At 47.4% G+C, this 12701-nt stretch overlaps 1 protein-coding gene across 1 annotated transcript in view; it reads left to right on the forward strand.

Moving 5' to 3' along the window:
- Nucleotides 1-12701, forward strand: part of AMDHD2 (amidohydrolase domain containing 2) — a 339455-nt gene that overhangs the window by 314153 nt on the left and 12601 nt on the right. Inside the window, exon 11 of the mRNA XM_069210515.1 lies at nt 5350-5451. Coding sequence (XP_069066616.1) covers nt 5350-5451 — 102 coding nt within the window. The remainder of the gene's footprint in view (nt 1-5349; nt 5452-12701) is intronic.

Raw genomic sequence — 12701 nt, forward strand, 5'->3', positions numbered from 1 at the left:
TGTGTCCCAGACCTCTGCCATCTAGAACGCAGAGTTGTGAGGGCACAATTGACAGCTCTGAGTGGCCAGTGCCAGCAGGTGACGTTAGAGACCCCTCCTGATAGGTTTGTACCTTTCACAGTAGCCAATCCTCCTCTGTGGGCTATTTAGGTTCTCTCCTGTTGGCATCTCACCAGATAACGAATGCAAGAGCTCACCAGAGTTCCTCTGCACTTCCCTCTTCGACTTCTGCCAAGGATCGACCGCTGACTGCTCCAGGACGCCTGCATAACCGTAACAAAGTAGCAAGAAGACTACCGGCAACATTGTAGCGCCTCATCCTGCCGGCTTTCTCGACTGTTTCCTGGTGGTGCATGCTCTGAGGGCTGTCTGCCTTCACTGGAAGCCAAGAAGAAATCTCTGGTGGGTCGACGGAATCTTCCGCCTGCTAACGCAGGCACCAAACTTCTGCATCACCGGTCCTCTGGGTCCCCTGTCATCCTGACGAGCATGGTCCCTGGAACACAGGAGCTGGGTCCAAGTGTCTCCCACAGTCCAGTGGCCCTTCTGTCCAAATTTGGTGGAGGTAAGTCCTTGCCTTCCCACGCCAGACAGTAATCCTGTGTACTGCGTGAACTGCAGCTGCTCGGGCTTCTGTGCACTTTTGAAAGACTTCCTTCGTGCACAGCCTAGCCCAGGTCCCCAGCACTCTGTCCTGCATTGCCCAACTCACTGAGTTGGACTCTGATGTCGTGGGACCCTCCTTTGAGTCGACCGCTGTCCTCAGATCTTTTAAGTGCCTGTTCGGGTACTTCTGCGGGTGCTGCCTGCTTCTGCGGGTGCTCTCTGAGTTGCTGAGCGCCCCCTCTGGCTCCTCCTCCAAGGGGCGACCTCCTGATCCTTCCTGGGCCCCAGCAGCACCTAAAATCCTCAACCGCGACTCTTGCAGCTAGCAAGGCTTGTTGGCGGTCTTTCTGCGTGGAAACAACTCTGCAACCTCCAGCACGCCGTGGGACATCTTCTGACCAAAGGAAAAGTTCCTGGCACCTTCCGTTGTTGCAGAATCTTCGGCTTCTTCCACCCAGAGGCAGCCCTTTTGCACCTTCATCCGGGGTTGAGTGGGCTCCTGCCCCCCCACCCCCCCGGACACTTGCGTGACTCTTGGACTTGGTCCCCTTCCCTTACAGGTCCTCAGGTCCAGGAATCCGTCTTCAGTGTTTTGCAGTCAGTTGTTGTCCTTGCAGAATCCCCTATCTCGACTTTATTGTCTTTCTGGGTTAGTAGGGTAACTTTACTCCTACTTTTCAGGGTCTTGGGGTGGGGTATTGTGACGGGCTGGAACCTGTTCACCCGCACTCAGACTTCACTTGTGCTGACACTGACACTGGTGGGCCCAGGCAGCCCAGTTTACCTTCACGCGATCGGCTGGACGCTTTGGAGCGGCGGGATGTCAGGAAGTTAAAATCGCCGCTACCGGAGTTTACGGCGTCCGGGGTTTGTAAGGAACCGTGACCTATTATCCAAAAGAGGAGTCGGAAGGAAACAGTGCGGACGACAAGAGCAGAGGACGGAGCCAAAGGACTAGACGGAGGCAGTTGAAGCACTCATATCCTGGAGGAGACGGCTGGAGACGAGCATCGGATGCCCCGAAATCCAGTGACCGGGAGGACGAGCTGCAGCATCCCGCCACGCTTCCGGAGAAGCGTGGCAGTACAGGTGCGTCGGACCACGACCCTGAATCTGAGTGAAAGAGGAGAGAGAGAGCGAGAGAATCAAACAAGGGCACAAGCACAGCACAAACAAGGGGTAAGGAAGGGAGGGGGAGGGCTGGAAACACTTACCACTGAATACTATAGAACACAACCATAGCCTAGATCACCGAAGCCATCGCGCACAGGATAACGAGCACTATAGAAGGGGGAAACACAGAAAGCATACATGTTAATCATAAAAATCACTGATAGGACTAGTATCTTGAAAAGAATAGTGAGGATAAAACGAAAACAAAAGAAATATTTACCGTAAGACAGAAGAGCCTAGTCCACTTACCGCTACTGTTCTCTTCTTTCTGCATGTACCTCCCGGGGAACCCCTACGGAAGAGGAACAGAAAAGAGGAGAGTGAAGACCAGACCACGGACAAAACCCTACCACCTTATACCCAGCAGTTAAAGACAATAAACACGTACCTGCACTTGTTCATCTATATTATTCCAATAAAACTTCTTTGTTGTAACACTTGGAACTCTGTCGGAGTAGTTCATCCCCTACTATCCGGTCACAGGTATCTTGGACACCCTTAGTGTTTTCTAACAGTGCCAGCGACTATCTACACACTACACTAGGCCTGGGGTCCATTGGTGGGTCGCATTCCACTTTTGGAGTATATGGTTTGTGTTGCCCCTAGGCCTATTTCTCCCTATTGCATTCTATTGTGATTCTACATTGTTTGCAATACTTTTCTAACTGTTACTTACCTAATTTTGGTTTGTGTGCATATAATTTGTGTATATCACTTATCTCCTAAAGGAGTATATCCTCTGAGATACTTTTGGCATATTGTCTCGAAAATAAAGTACCTTTATTTTTGGTAACTCTGGGTATTGTGTTTTCTTATGATATAGTGCTATATGACATAAGTGGTATAGTAGGAGCTTTGCATGCCTCCTAGTTCAGCCTAAGCTGCTCTGCTATAGCTACCTCTATCAGCCTAAGCTGCTAGAACACCTCAAATATACTAATAAGGGATAACTGGACCTGGCACAAGGTGTAAGTACCACAAGGTACCCACTATAAGCCAGGCCAGCCTCCTACACTTTCACATTCCACTTTCTTAGTATATGGTTTGGTTCCCCCATTCACGGAGCCCTCACTCTTTACTACTGCTTTTACCAGTGCCTAATGCTTTCTATGCTTCTCACTGATTGCTAATGTGTATGTAATAGTGCGTTTGCTCATCTCCAGTTGAGGGATTGCCTATACAGTATTTTAGTTTTTGTATTACTATAATAAAGTTCCTTAATTTTTGTAACACTGTGTGGTTCTTTAAAATGTGTATGTGCTGTGTGGCTATAGTGATATTGCATAAGCTTTCCATGTCTCCTTGATAAGTCTTGGCTACTCATCCAAAGCTAACTCTAGAGACCCCTGGCTTCCTAGACGCTGCCTACACTTCAATAATAGGGGATACCTGGACCTGCTATAGGGTGAAACACCATAGGTGTCCACCACAAACCAGGCCAGCTTCCTACAGTCAGCTGAAATCATGTTCCTCAATATCCAGTAGCCTTCAGTTTCTTCATCATGATTTCCATCATGCACCTTCAGGTATGCCGTACCCTGCAGTTAGCAGGATGCATCTCTGCCTTGCCTCCAACAATGGTAAACACAGTGCACTCTTCTTTCAGAGACTCAAGCATTTGTGATGGATCTAACTTGAAGTAGGTCCAGCCAGATTGCTCCTTGCCAACATTTCTGAGAGCTGTTATATTCATGTGATTTGACTGAAGGGTAGTGTTTGAAACCCTTACATCTCTGTAAACAGATATACTTCAAAACCAAAGATCGAACTTCCATGATCCCCCTTTTACTTCTATTTCCATGAGTCCCCTTTTTGATTTGGAAGACACTGCCCTTCGAAAAATGACTGTCTCATCTATAAAAACACCCAGAGCACAACCAGCCACATTTGCTAACACCTTATTCCTCAAGGCAGGTCTTTTAAAATCTTTAGACTGAAAGGCATGAAAATCAGGAAACCTGCTTCTATGCATGGTTGATGGTTATTCACTGTTCACTCTCTTAAAAGATCTTATCATCGTGGACAATATACTGTGTTGTTTACAGACCCATATACTTCTTTCCCTGCGTTGCTGGAGGAATTACAACATTTTTACCAGGTTGCGGGATATAAGGTCAACCACCACATATCCTTTGTAATGGGGAGGGAAACAACAAAGAGGACAGTAGGGCCATTGCCACCCAGTGTGGACTACAGACAGCTTCAGAAGGAAACAACTATTTGGGAGTAGTTAACTCCCCCCACACACATAACATGAGTGAGGTGTATGTTAGCAACCTCCCTCTGCTCCTCGATACCCATTTGTTGGAAATGGCCCTCTCTTCAAGGGCACCCCCCAAATGTTTTGCCTTCCTCTTCCTACTTTTGCTGGAATTCTGCTTGTTGGCATTAGAACTCTGTGCACGTTATCACTGCTAACCAGTGCTAAAGTGCTTGTGCTCACGTCCCTAAATATGGTTTAAATGGTATATACCTAATTGGCATATTTAATTTATGTGTAAGTCCCTTGTATTGTGGTATACCCTATACCCAGGTCATGTATATTTAAAGCTACCAGTGGGCCTGCAGCACTTATTGTACCACCCACTGAAGTAGCATCCAATACAAACAGTTTTGTTTTACTTTCTGTTTTGTAGTCTTGCTGTTTTGTATTGCTCCGATGGATCAAAAGCCTCTGGCCTGGCTGAAGTGTAGTCTTAGTAAAACATGTTAGGCAAGGTTTGTTCATTTGGTGATATGTGCTGATCTGTGTTTAAGGTGGAGAGATCTAAAACGTTATTGACAGATCCAAAAGGACTAACAAAGCTATCTCTCCATTCTGTCTATTATATCTACTAACACAGCACCAATCTTATGGCATGAGCAATATCCTGTTCATCCTGGATGTAGTCACTTATAAGTACCTAGAGATCGATAACGTTGTCTGATAACAACAATCCAGAAAACTGATGGAAGCTTCTAAGTCTTTCTTTCTGAGACTTGATTTCTTGGGTGAGTAAAGGGGCACTGACCACAATTCTCTTCAAGTCAGAATGACTCCCTCCAATATGCTAGGTTTTGAAAAAAGTTCACAGAGAGAGTTGAAATTGTTGCAGTATTTAGCTGTGACTTCACCAAAATAAATAACATATGTGTAGCTGTGAGGTCAACGGTAGATACCGTAAACGTGGGAGCAGTGTTTTTGTGTTCAATGTTATCAAAGACCATATATTTTTAGCTGTATTGTAGCTCCAGTGGGCTAAAATGTTCAATGAGCACATACCTTTTCAAAGATGAGAAACAGTTTTTCTGTGTTAAAAGCTGATGAAAGGTTGGCAGGAAATCAAAACGGTGAATCTGTTACTTTTATATTTCAAACAGCTTATCATAGGTGGTTTAGTATGATACATCTGAAGAGACATTTAATGTAGAAACAATTTATAAATTGGTAATATGTGCTTCCATCTTTGTCTTTGGTCCCACCTTATGTAATAATTTTCTAAGGGCAACATTGTCCCGATTTGGGATATTGTGATGATGGGGAAGAAGGTTTTTTCTGTCTTTGTTAAATATACTTCTGCTTTCTTCTAGGGTGTTCTGTAGTGGTAGCACTTGAATCCGCTTCCTTACATCCTGCCCAAGTGCTTGGCATTGAGAAGAGAAAGGGCACACTGAACTTTGGCTCTGATGCAGGTAAACTATCATCTGACTTATCTCCAAATCCAAGAGTATACAAAAGAACTGCAAAGCCACAAAAATGAGTTATGTGCTCTATACAAAAAGAATGCCAGTGGTAATAGTGGTAATACCATACTGGGGGTGTTGATGTGTGTGTCTGTTTACATGGGTGTGGCTCTTTAGCACCCACTTTTTTACTGCCTACTGATGTCTGACAATTCCAGGCAGCCTTTCACCTTTAGTTTGTGGATTAGTTGTCACTGATCAAGTGGGATCCACTGCTGTTCCTGGTCTACTCCTTACAGCTCTAAGCTTTGTGGGTTTTTATTCTCTCTTATGTAGCATACTCTTATCCTTTTGTGACCAGTGTATGCAATACTCACCTATTGATCCAGTGATTCAAAGTGCAGCCAAGCCCTGCCTCTTCTATTCGACATCCTGTTCAGTCAAGTCTCCATCGGCTACTAGGAGAGTGTAGGAAGTTGGCTCTGTATATACTATTTCAAAGTAAGAAATAGTGTGCACAGAGTCCAAGGGTTCCCATTAGAGGTAAGATAATGCCAAAAAGAGATAATTCTAATGCTCTATTTTGTGGTAGTGTGGTCGAGCAGTAGGCTTATCAGAGGGTAGTGTTAAGCATTTGTTGTACACACACAGGCAATAAATGAGGAACACACACTCAGACTGATTCAAGGCCAATAGGTTTTCATACAGAAAACTATTTTTTCTTAGTATATTTTAAGAACCACAGGTTCAAGACTTACAAGTAATACTTCAAATGAAAGGTATTTCACTCAGGTATTCTAGGATCTTTGAATAATCACAATAGCATGTACAGTTCTGACACAAATGGCAATAAGCTATTTTAAAAGTGGACACAGAGCAAAAATCCACAGTTCCTGGGGGAGGTAAGTATTTGTTAAGTTCACAGGTAAGTAAAACACTTACAGGGTTCAAAGTTGGGTCCAAGGTAGCCCACCGTTGGGGGTTCAAGGCAATCCCAAAGTCACCACACCAGCAGCTCAGGGCCGGTCAGGTGCAGAGGTCAAAGTGGTGCCCAAAACACATAGGCTTCAATGGAAACAGGGGTGCCCCGGTTCCAGTCTGCCAGCAGGTAAGTATCCGCGTCCTCGGAGGGAAGAACAGGGGGGTTTTGTAGGGCACTGGGGGGGACACAAGCAGGCACAGAAAGTACACCCTCAGTGGCACAGGGGCGGCCGGGTGCAGAGTGCAAACAGGTGTCGGGTTTTAGATAGGTATCAATGGGGAGACCCGGGGGTCTCTTCAACGATGTAGGCAGGCACAGGGGGGCTCCTCGGGGTAGCCACCACCTGGGCTATGCAGGGCGTCGCCTGGGGGTCGCTCCTGCACTGGAGTTTGGTTCCTTCAGGTCCTGTGGGCTGCGGCTCCAGTGCTGGTTCCAGGCGTCGGGTTCCTTGTTGCAGGCAGTCACGGTCAGGGGGAGCCTTTGGATTCCCTCTGCAGGTGTCGCTGTGCGGGCTCAGGGGGGTCAACTCTGGCTACTCACGGGCTCGCAGTCGCCGGGGAGTCCTCCCGGTAGTGTTAGTTTTCCGCAGGTCGAGCCGAGTGCGTCCGGTGCAGAGTGGAAAGTCTCACGCTTCCGGCGGGAAACGTGGGGTCTTTAAAGTTGCTACTTTGTTGCAGAAAGTTGCAGTTTCTTGAACAGGGCCGCTGTTCTGGGGAGCTTCTTGGTCCTTTAGATGCAGGGCAGTCCTCTGAAGGCTTCAGAGATCACTGGTCCCTGTTGGATGCGTCACTGTTGCAGTTTTTCGTCGAAGTAGGGAGACAGGCCGGTGGGGCTGGGGCCAAATCAGTTGTCGTCTCCGTCTTCACTGCAGGGCTTCAGGTCAGCAGTCCGTCTTCTTCTTTAGGTTGCAAGAATCTATCTTCCTCGGTTCTGGGAGCCCCTAAATACTGAAATTAGGGGTGTGTTTAGGTCTGGTAGGGCTGTAGCCAATGGCTACTGGCCCTGAGGTTGGCTACACCCTCCTTGTGCCTCCTCCCTGTGGGGAGGGGGGCACATCCCTAATCCTATTGGGGGAATCCTCCTTCTAGAAGATGGAGGATTTCTAAAAGTAAGGGTCACCTGAGCTCATGACACCTTAGGGGCTGTCCTGACTGGGAAGTGACTCCTCCTTGTTTTCCTCATTATCTCCTCCAGGTTTGCCACCAAAAGTGGGGGCAGTGGCCGGAGGGGCGGCATCTCCACTAGCTGGGATGCCCTGTGGTGCTGTAACAAAGGGGGTGAGCCTTTGAGGCTCACCGCCAGGTGTTACAGTTCTTGCAGGGGGAGGTGAAAAGCACCTCCACCCAGTACAGGCTTTGTTCCTGGCTTCAGAGTGACAAATGTACTCTCCCCATGTGGCCAGCAACATGTCTGGTGTGTGGCAGGCTGGCAGAAACTAGTCAGCCCACACTGGAAGTCGAGTATGTTTTCAGGGGGCATTTCTAAGATGCCCTCTGGGTGTATTTTACAATAAAGTGCACACTAGCATCAGTGTGCATTTATTGTGCTGAGAAGTTTGATACCAAACTTCCCAGTTTTCAGTGTAGCCATTATGGTGCTGTGGAGTTCTTGTTTGACAGACTCCCAGACCATATACTCTTATGGCTACCCTGCACTTACAATATCTGTAAGTCCCAGGTCTGTGTTCCACTATAAAGTCCATTCCCTGTAGGGATATGGACCACCTCAGCAGTTTAGGATTTTCACCTTTCATTTGCATTAGCCATCTGAGAGGTCTGTGGCCAGTCTGAACTACAAAGTGAGCATCAAAGAGGTATGGTCTCAGCTTCTTCAGGGACCAGACCACAGCAAAGGCCTCCCTCTCAATGGCACTCCAACACTGCTCCCTGGGTAGTAACCTCCTGCTAATGAAAGCAACAGGCTGGTCAAGGCCATCATCATTTGTTTGGGACAGAACTGCCCCTATCCCATGTTCAGAGGCATCAGTCTGCACAATGAACTGCTTGGAGTAATCTGGAGCTTTGAGAACTGGTGCTGTGCACATAGCTTGTTTTCAGGGTGTCAAAAGCCTGTTGGCATTCTACAGTCCAGTTTACCTTCTTGGGCATTTTCTTAGAGGTAAGTTCTGTGAAGGGTGTCACTATGGATCCATATCCCTTCACAAACCTCCTATAGTAACCAGTCAAGCCAAGGAATGCCCTGACTTGAGTCTGGGCTTTTGGAGCTACCCAGTCCAGAATAGTCTGGATCTTGGGTTGGAGTGGCTGAACTTGGCCTCCACCTACAAGGTGTCCCAAGTAAACCACAGTACCCTGCCCTATCGGACATTTAGATGCCTTGATAGAGAGGCCTCCTGCTTGCAGGGTCTGCAAAACCTTCTTCAGGTGGACCAGGTGATCCTGCCAGCTCGAGCTAAAGACAGCAATATCATATAGATAAGGTGCACTAAATGACTCCAAGCCAGCAAGGACTTGATTCACCAACCTTTGGAAGGTGGAAGGGGCATTCTTTAAGCCAAAGGGCATCACAGTAAACTGGTAGTGCCCATCAGGTGTAGAAAATGCTGTCTTTTCTTTTGCTCCTGGTGCCATTCTGATTTGCCAGTACCCTGCTGTCAAGTCAAAGGTACTCAAGTATTTGGCAGCACCCAATTTGTCAATTAACTCATCTGCCCTTGGAATGGGATGGGCATCTGCCTTGGTGACATAATTAAGTCCTCTGTAGATCACACAAAACCTCATCTCTCTCTTGCTATCTTTTGTGTGAGGTTTGGGGACTAAGACATCTGGGCTAGCCCAGGGGCTGTCAGATTGCTCAGTGACTCCCAATTCCAGCATCTTCTGGACTTCCACTTTGATGCTTTCCTAAACTTGATCAGACTTTCACAAGATTTAGTTTTTGAAGGGCATGCTGTCCCCCGTGTCCACATCATGGGTCACAGGTGTGTCTGACCAGGGGTTAGGGAAAAGAGCTCAGCAAACTGTTGTAGGGCTTTCCTGCTGTCAGCTTGCCAGAGAGGGTGTCTGAGTAGACCACTCCATCTACTGAGCCATCTTTAGGGTCAGTGCAGAGGAGATCAGGGAAAGGTTCACTCTGAGCTTCCTGGTCCTCATCTGTAACCATTAACATGTTTACATCTGCCCTGTCATGAAAGAGTTTGTGGCGGTTCACATGGATCACCCTTTTGGGGGTCCTGCTAGTGCCTAGGTCTACCAGGTAGGTGACCTGACTCTTTCTCTCTAGCACTGGGTAAGGGCCACTCCATCTGTCCTGAGGTGCCCTGGGAGCCCAGACTTGCTGCCCTGGCTGAAACTCAACCATAGCAGCCTTTTGGTCATACCACATCTTCTGGAGTTGTTGGCTGGCCTCAAGGTTTTTACTTGCCTTTTCCATGTACTCTACCATCCTGGAACGTAGGCCTAGTACATAGTCCACTATATCTTGTTTAGGCTCATGGAGAGGTCTCTCCCAGCCTTCTTTTACAAGAGCTAATGGTCCCCTTACAGGATGGCCAAACAGTAGTTCAAAGGGGGAAAACCCTACTCCCTTCTGAGGCACCTCTCTGTAGGCGAAAAGCAGACATGGCAAGAGGACATCCCATCTCCCTTTGAGCTTTTCAGGGAGCCCCATGATCATGCCCTTCAATGTCTTGTTAAACCTTTCAACAAGACCATTGGTTTGTGGATGGTATGGTGTGGTGAACTTGTAAGTCACCCCACACTCATTCCACATGTGTTTAAAGTATGCTAACATGAAGTTGGTACCTCTGTCAGAAACCACCTTCTTAGGAAATCCCACTCAGGTAAAGAGAACAATGAGTGCTTTGGCTACTGCAGGGGCAGTAGTGGACTTAAGGGAAATTGCTTCAGGGTACCTAGTAGCATGAGCCACTACTACTAGGATATACAGATTCCCTGAGGCTGTGGGAGGTTCAAGTGGACCCACTATGTCCACTCCCAATCTTTCAAAGGAGACCCCAACCACTGGTAGTTCAAAGGGGACCCTCACCACTGGAAGTGGAATGAGGGGGGCCTTTGGATGGCCACCTGTCTTACCACTGGCTTGACAGGTGGCACAGGAGGCACAAAACTCCTTGACTTTCTGGGACATGTTGGGCCAATAGAAATGGTTGACTAACCTCTCCCATGTCTTGGTTTTGTCCCAAATGCCCAGCAAGTAGAATGTCATGGGCTAAGGTCAGAATGAACTCCCTAAACTCCTGAGGTACTACCACTCTCCTAGTGGCACCAGGTTTGCTATCTCTTGCCTCAGTGTAAAGGAGTCCATCTTCCCAATAGACCCTGTGTGTTCCACTGACTTTTCCTTTTGTTTCCTCAGCAGCTTGCTGCCTAAGGCCTTTAAAAGAGGGACAGGTTTCTTGTCCCTTACACAGCTGTTCCCTTGTGGGTCTCCCTGGCCCTAAGAGTTCAACCTGATAAGGTTCCAACTACATGGGCTCAGTTCCCTCAGAAGGATAGAACTTCTTCCTGGGAAGAGAGGTTCTTTTTCTTTTGCTGTGTTGATGCTGGTTCCCTAGTCTTCTCTCCTTTTCTCTTGGAGGGTTGGGCCATTATTCAAGACTCCAACACCTCTTTTTCACCCTGAGCCTTGCACTGTGCCCTTGTCTTGACACACACCAGTTCAGGGATACCCAGCATGGCTGCATGGGTTTTGAGTTCTACCTCAACCCATGCTGGGGACTCTAGGTAATTTCCAAGCAAACAGTCTACTGGGATAGCAGAGGAGACTACCACCTGTTTCAGGCCAGTGACCCCCCCATTCTAAAGTTACCATAGCCATGGGATGTACCTTAGTCTGATTGTCAGCGTTGGTGACTGGGTAAGTTTGTCCAGTTAGGTATTGTCCTGGGGAAACCAGTTTGTCTGTCACCATTGTGACACTGGCACCTGTATCCCTCAGGGCTTCTACACTAGTCCCATTAATCAAGAGTTGCTGCCTGTATTTTTGCATATTAGGGGGCCAGGCAGCTAGTGTGGCTAAGTCCACCCCACCCTCAGTAACTAATGTAGCTTCAGTGTGGACCCAGATTTGCTCTGGGCACACTTTTGATCCCACCTGGAGACTGGCTATTCCACTGCTAACTGGAGTAGTAGTAGAAGTGGAACCTTTCTTGGGACAGGCCTTGTCTCCAGTTTGGTGTCCCTGCTGATTACAGCTACGACACCAGGCCTTTTTGGGATCAAAGTTTTTACCATTGTACCCAAAAGAGGATTGTGAAGAGGCTTTGGACCCTCCCTACTGAGCAGGTTTTTGGGGCCCTGTAGAGGACTCTTTACTTTTTCCCTTGGATGTCTCAACACTCTTCTCCTTGGGAGTCTTTGTGACCCCTTTATTTTGGTCACCCCCTGTGGAAGTCTTGGTCACCCTAGTTTTGACCCAATGGTCTGCCTTCTTTCCCAATTCTTGGGGAGAAATTGGACCTAGGTCTACCAGATGCTGATGCAGTTTATCATTGAAACAATTACTTAAAAGGTGTTCTTTCATAAACAGATTGTACAGCCCATCATAATCATTTACACCACTGCCATTAATCCAACCATCCAGTGTTTTAACTGAGAAGTCAACAAAATCAACCCAGGTCTGGCTCGAGGATTTTTGAGCTCCCCTGAACCTAATGCTGTACTCCTCAGTTGAGAATCCAAAGCCCTCAATCAGGGTAGCCTTCATGAGGTCATAGGATTCTGCATCATTTCCAGAGAGTGTGAGGAGTCTATCCCTACACTTTCCATTGAACATTTCCCAAAGGAGAGCTCCCCAGTGAGATTTGTTTACTTTTCTGGTTGCGCAAGCCCTCTCAAAAGCTGTGAACCATTTGGTTATATCATCACCATCTTCATATTTTGTTACAATTCCTTTGGGAAGTTTTAGCATGTCAGTATTTTCTCTGACCCTTTTTAAGTTGCTGCCACCATTGATGGGAGCTAAACCCATCTCTTGTCTTTCCCTTTCTATGGCTAGGAGCGAGCTCTCCAAAGCCAATCTTTTGGCCATCCTGGCTAACAGGAGGTCATCTTCATTGAGGCTGCCCTCAATGCTTCCAGAGCTGTTGTACTCCCCTGTGGGAGAAGCAACATCTCTATCACTTGTGGAGTCAGGGTTGGAGGAACCCTGGTCTCCCTAACAAGGAGTGGAGGGAGAAAATTGTCCTCTACTTCACTAGCTTCATCCTCTGTAAGGTTATCTTCAGAGGGGTTGTCTCTAGCAAACTCTGCCAAGAGCTCCTGTAGCTGTACTTTGGTAGGGTTTGATCCAGTTT

The sequence above is a fragment of the Pleurodeles waltl genome, chromosome 10 (assembly GCF_031143425.1).
Source record: "Pleurodeles waltl isolate 20211129_DDA chromosome 10, aPleWal1.hap1.20221129, whole genome shotgun sequence".
Lineage (NCBI taxonomy): Eukaryota > Metazoa > Chordata > Amphibia > Caudata > Salamandridae > Pleurodeles > Pleurodeles waltl.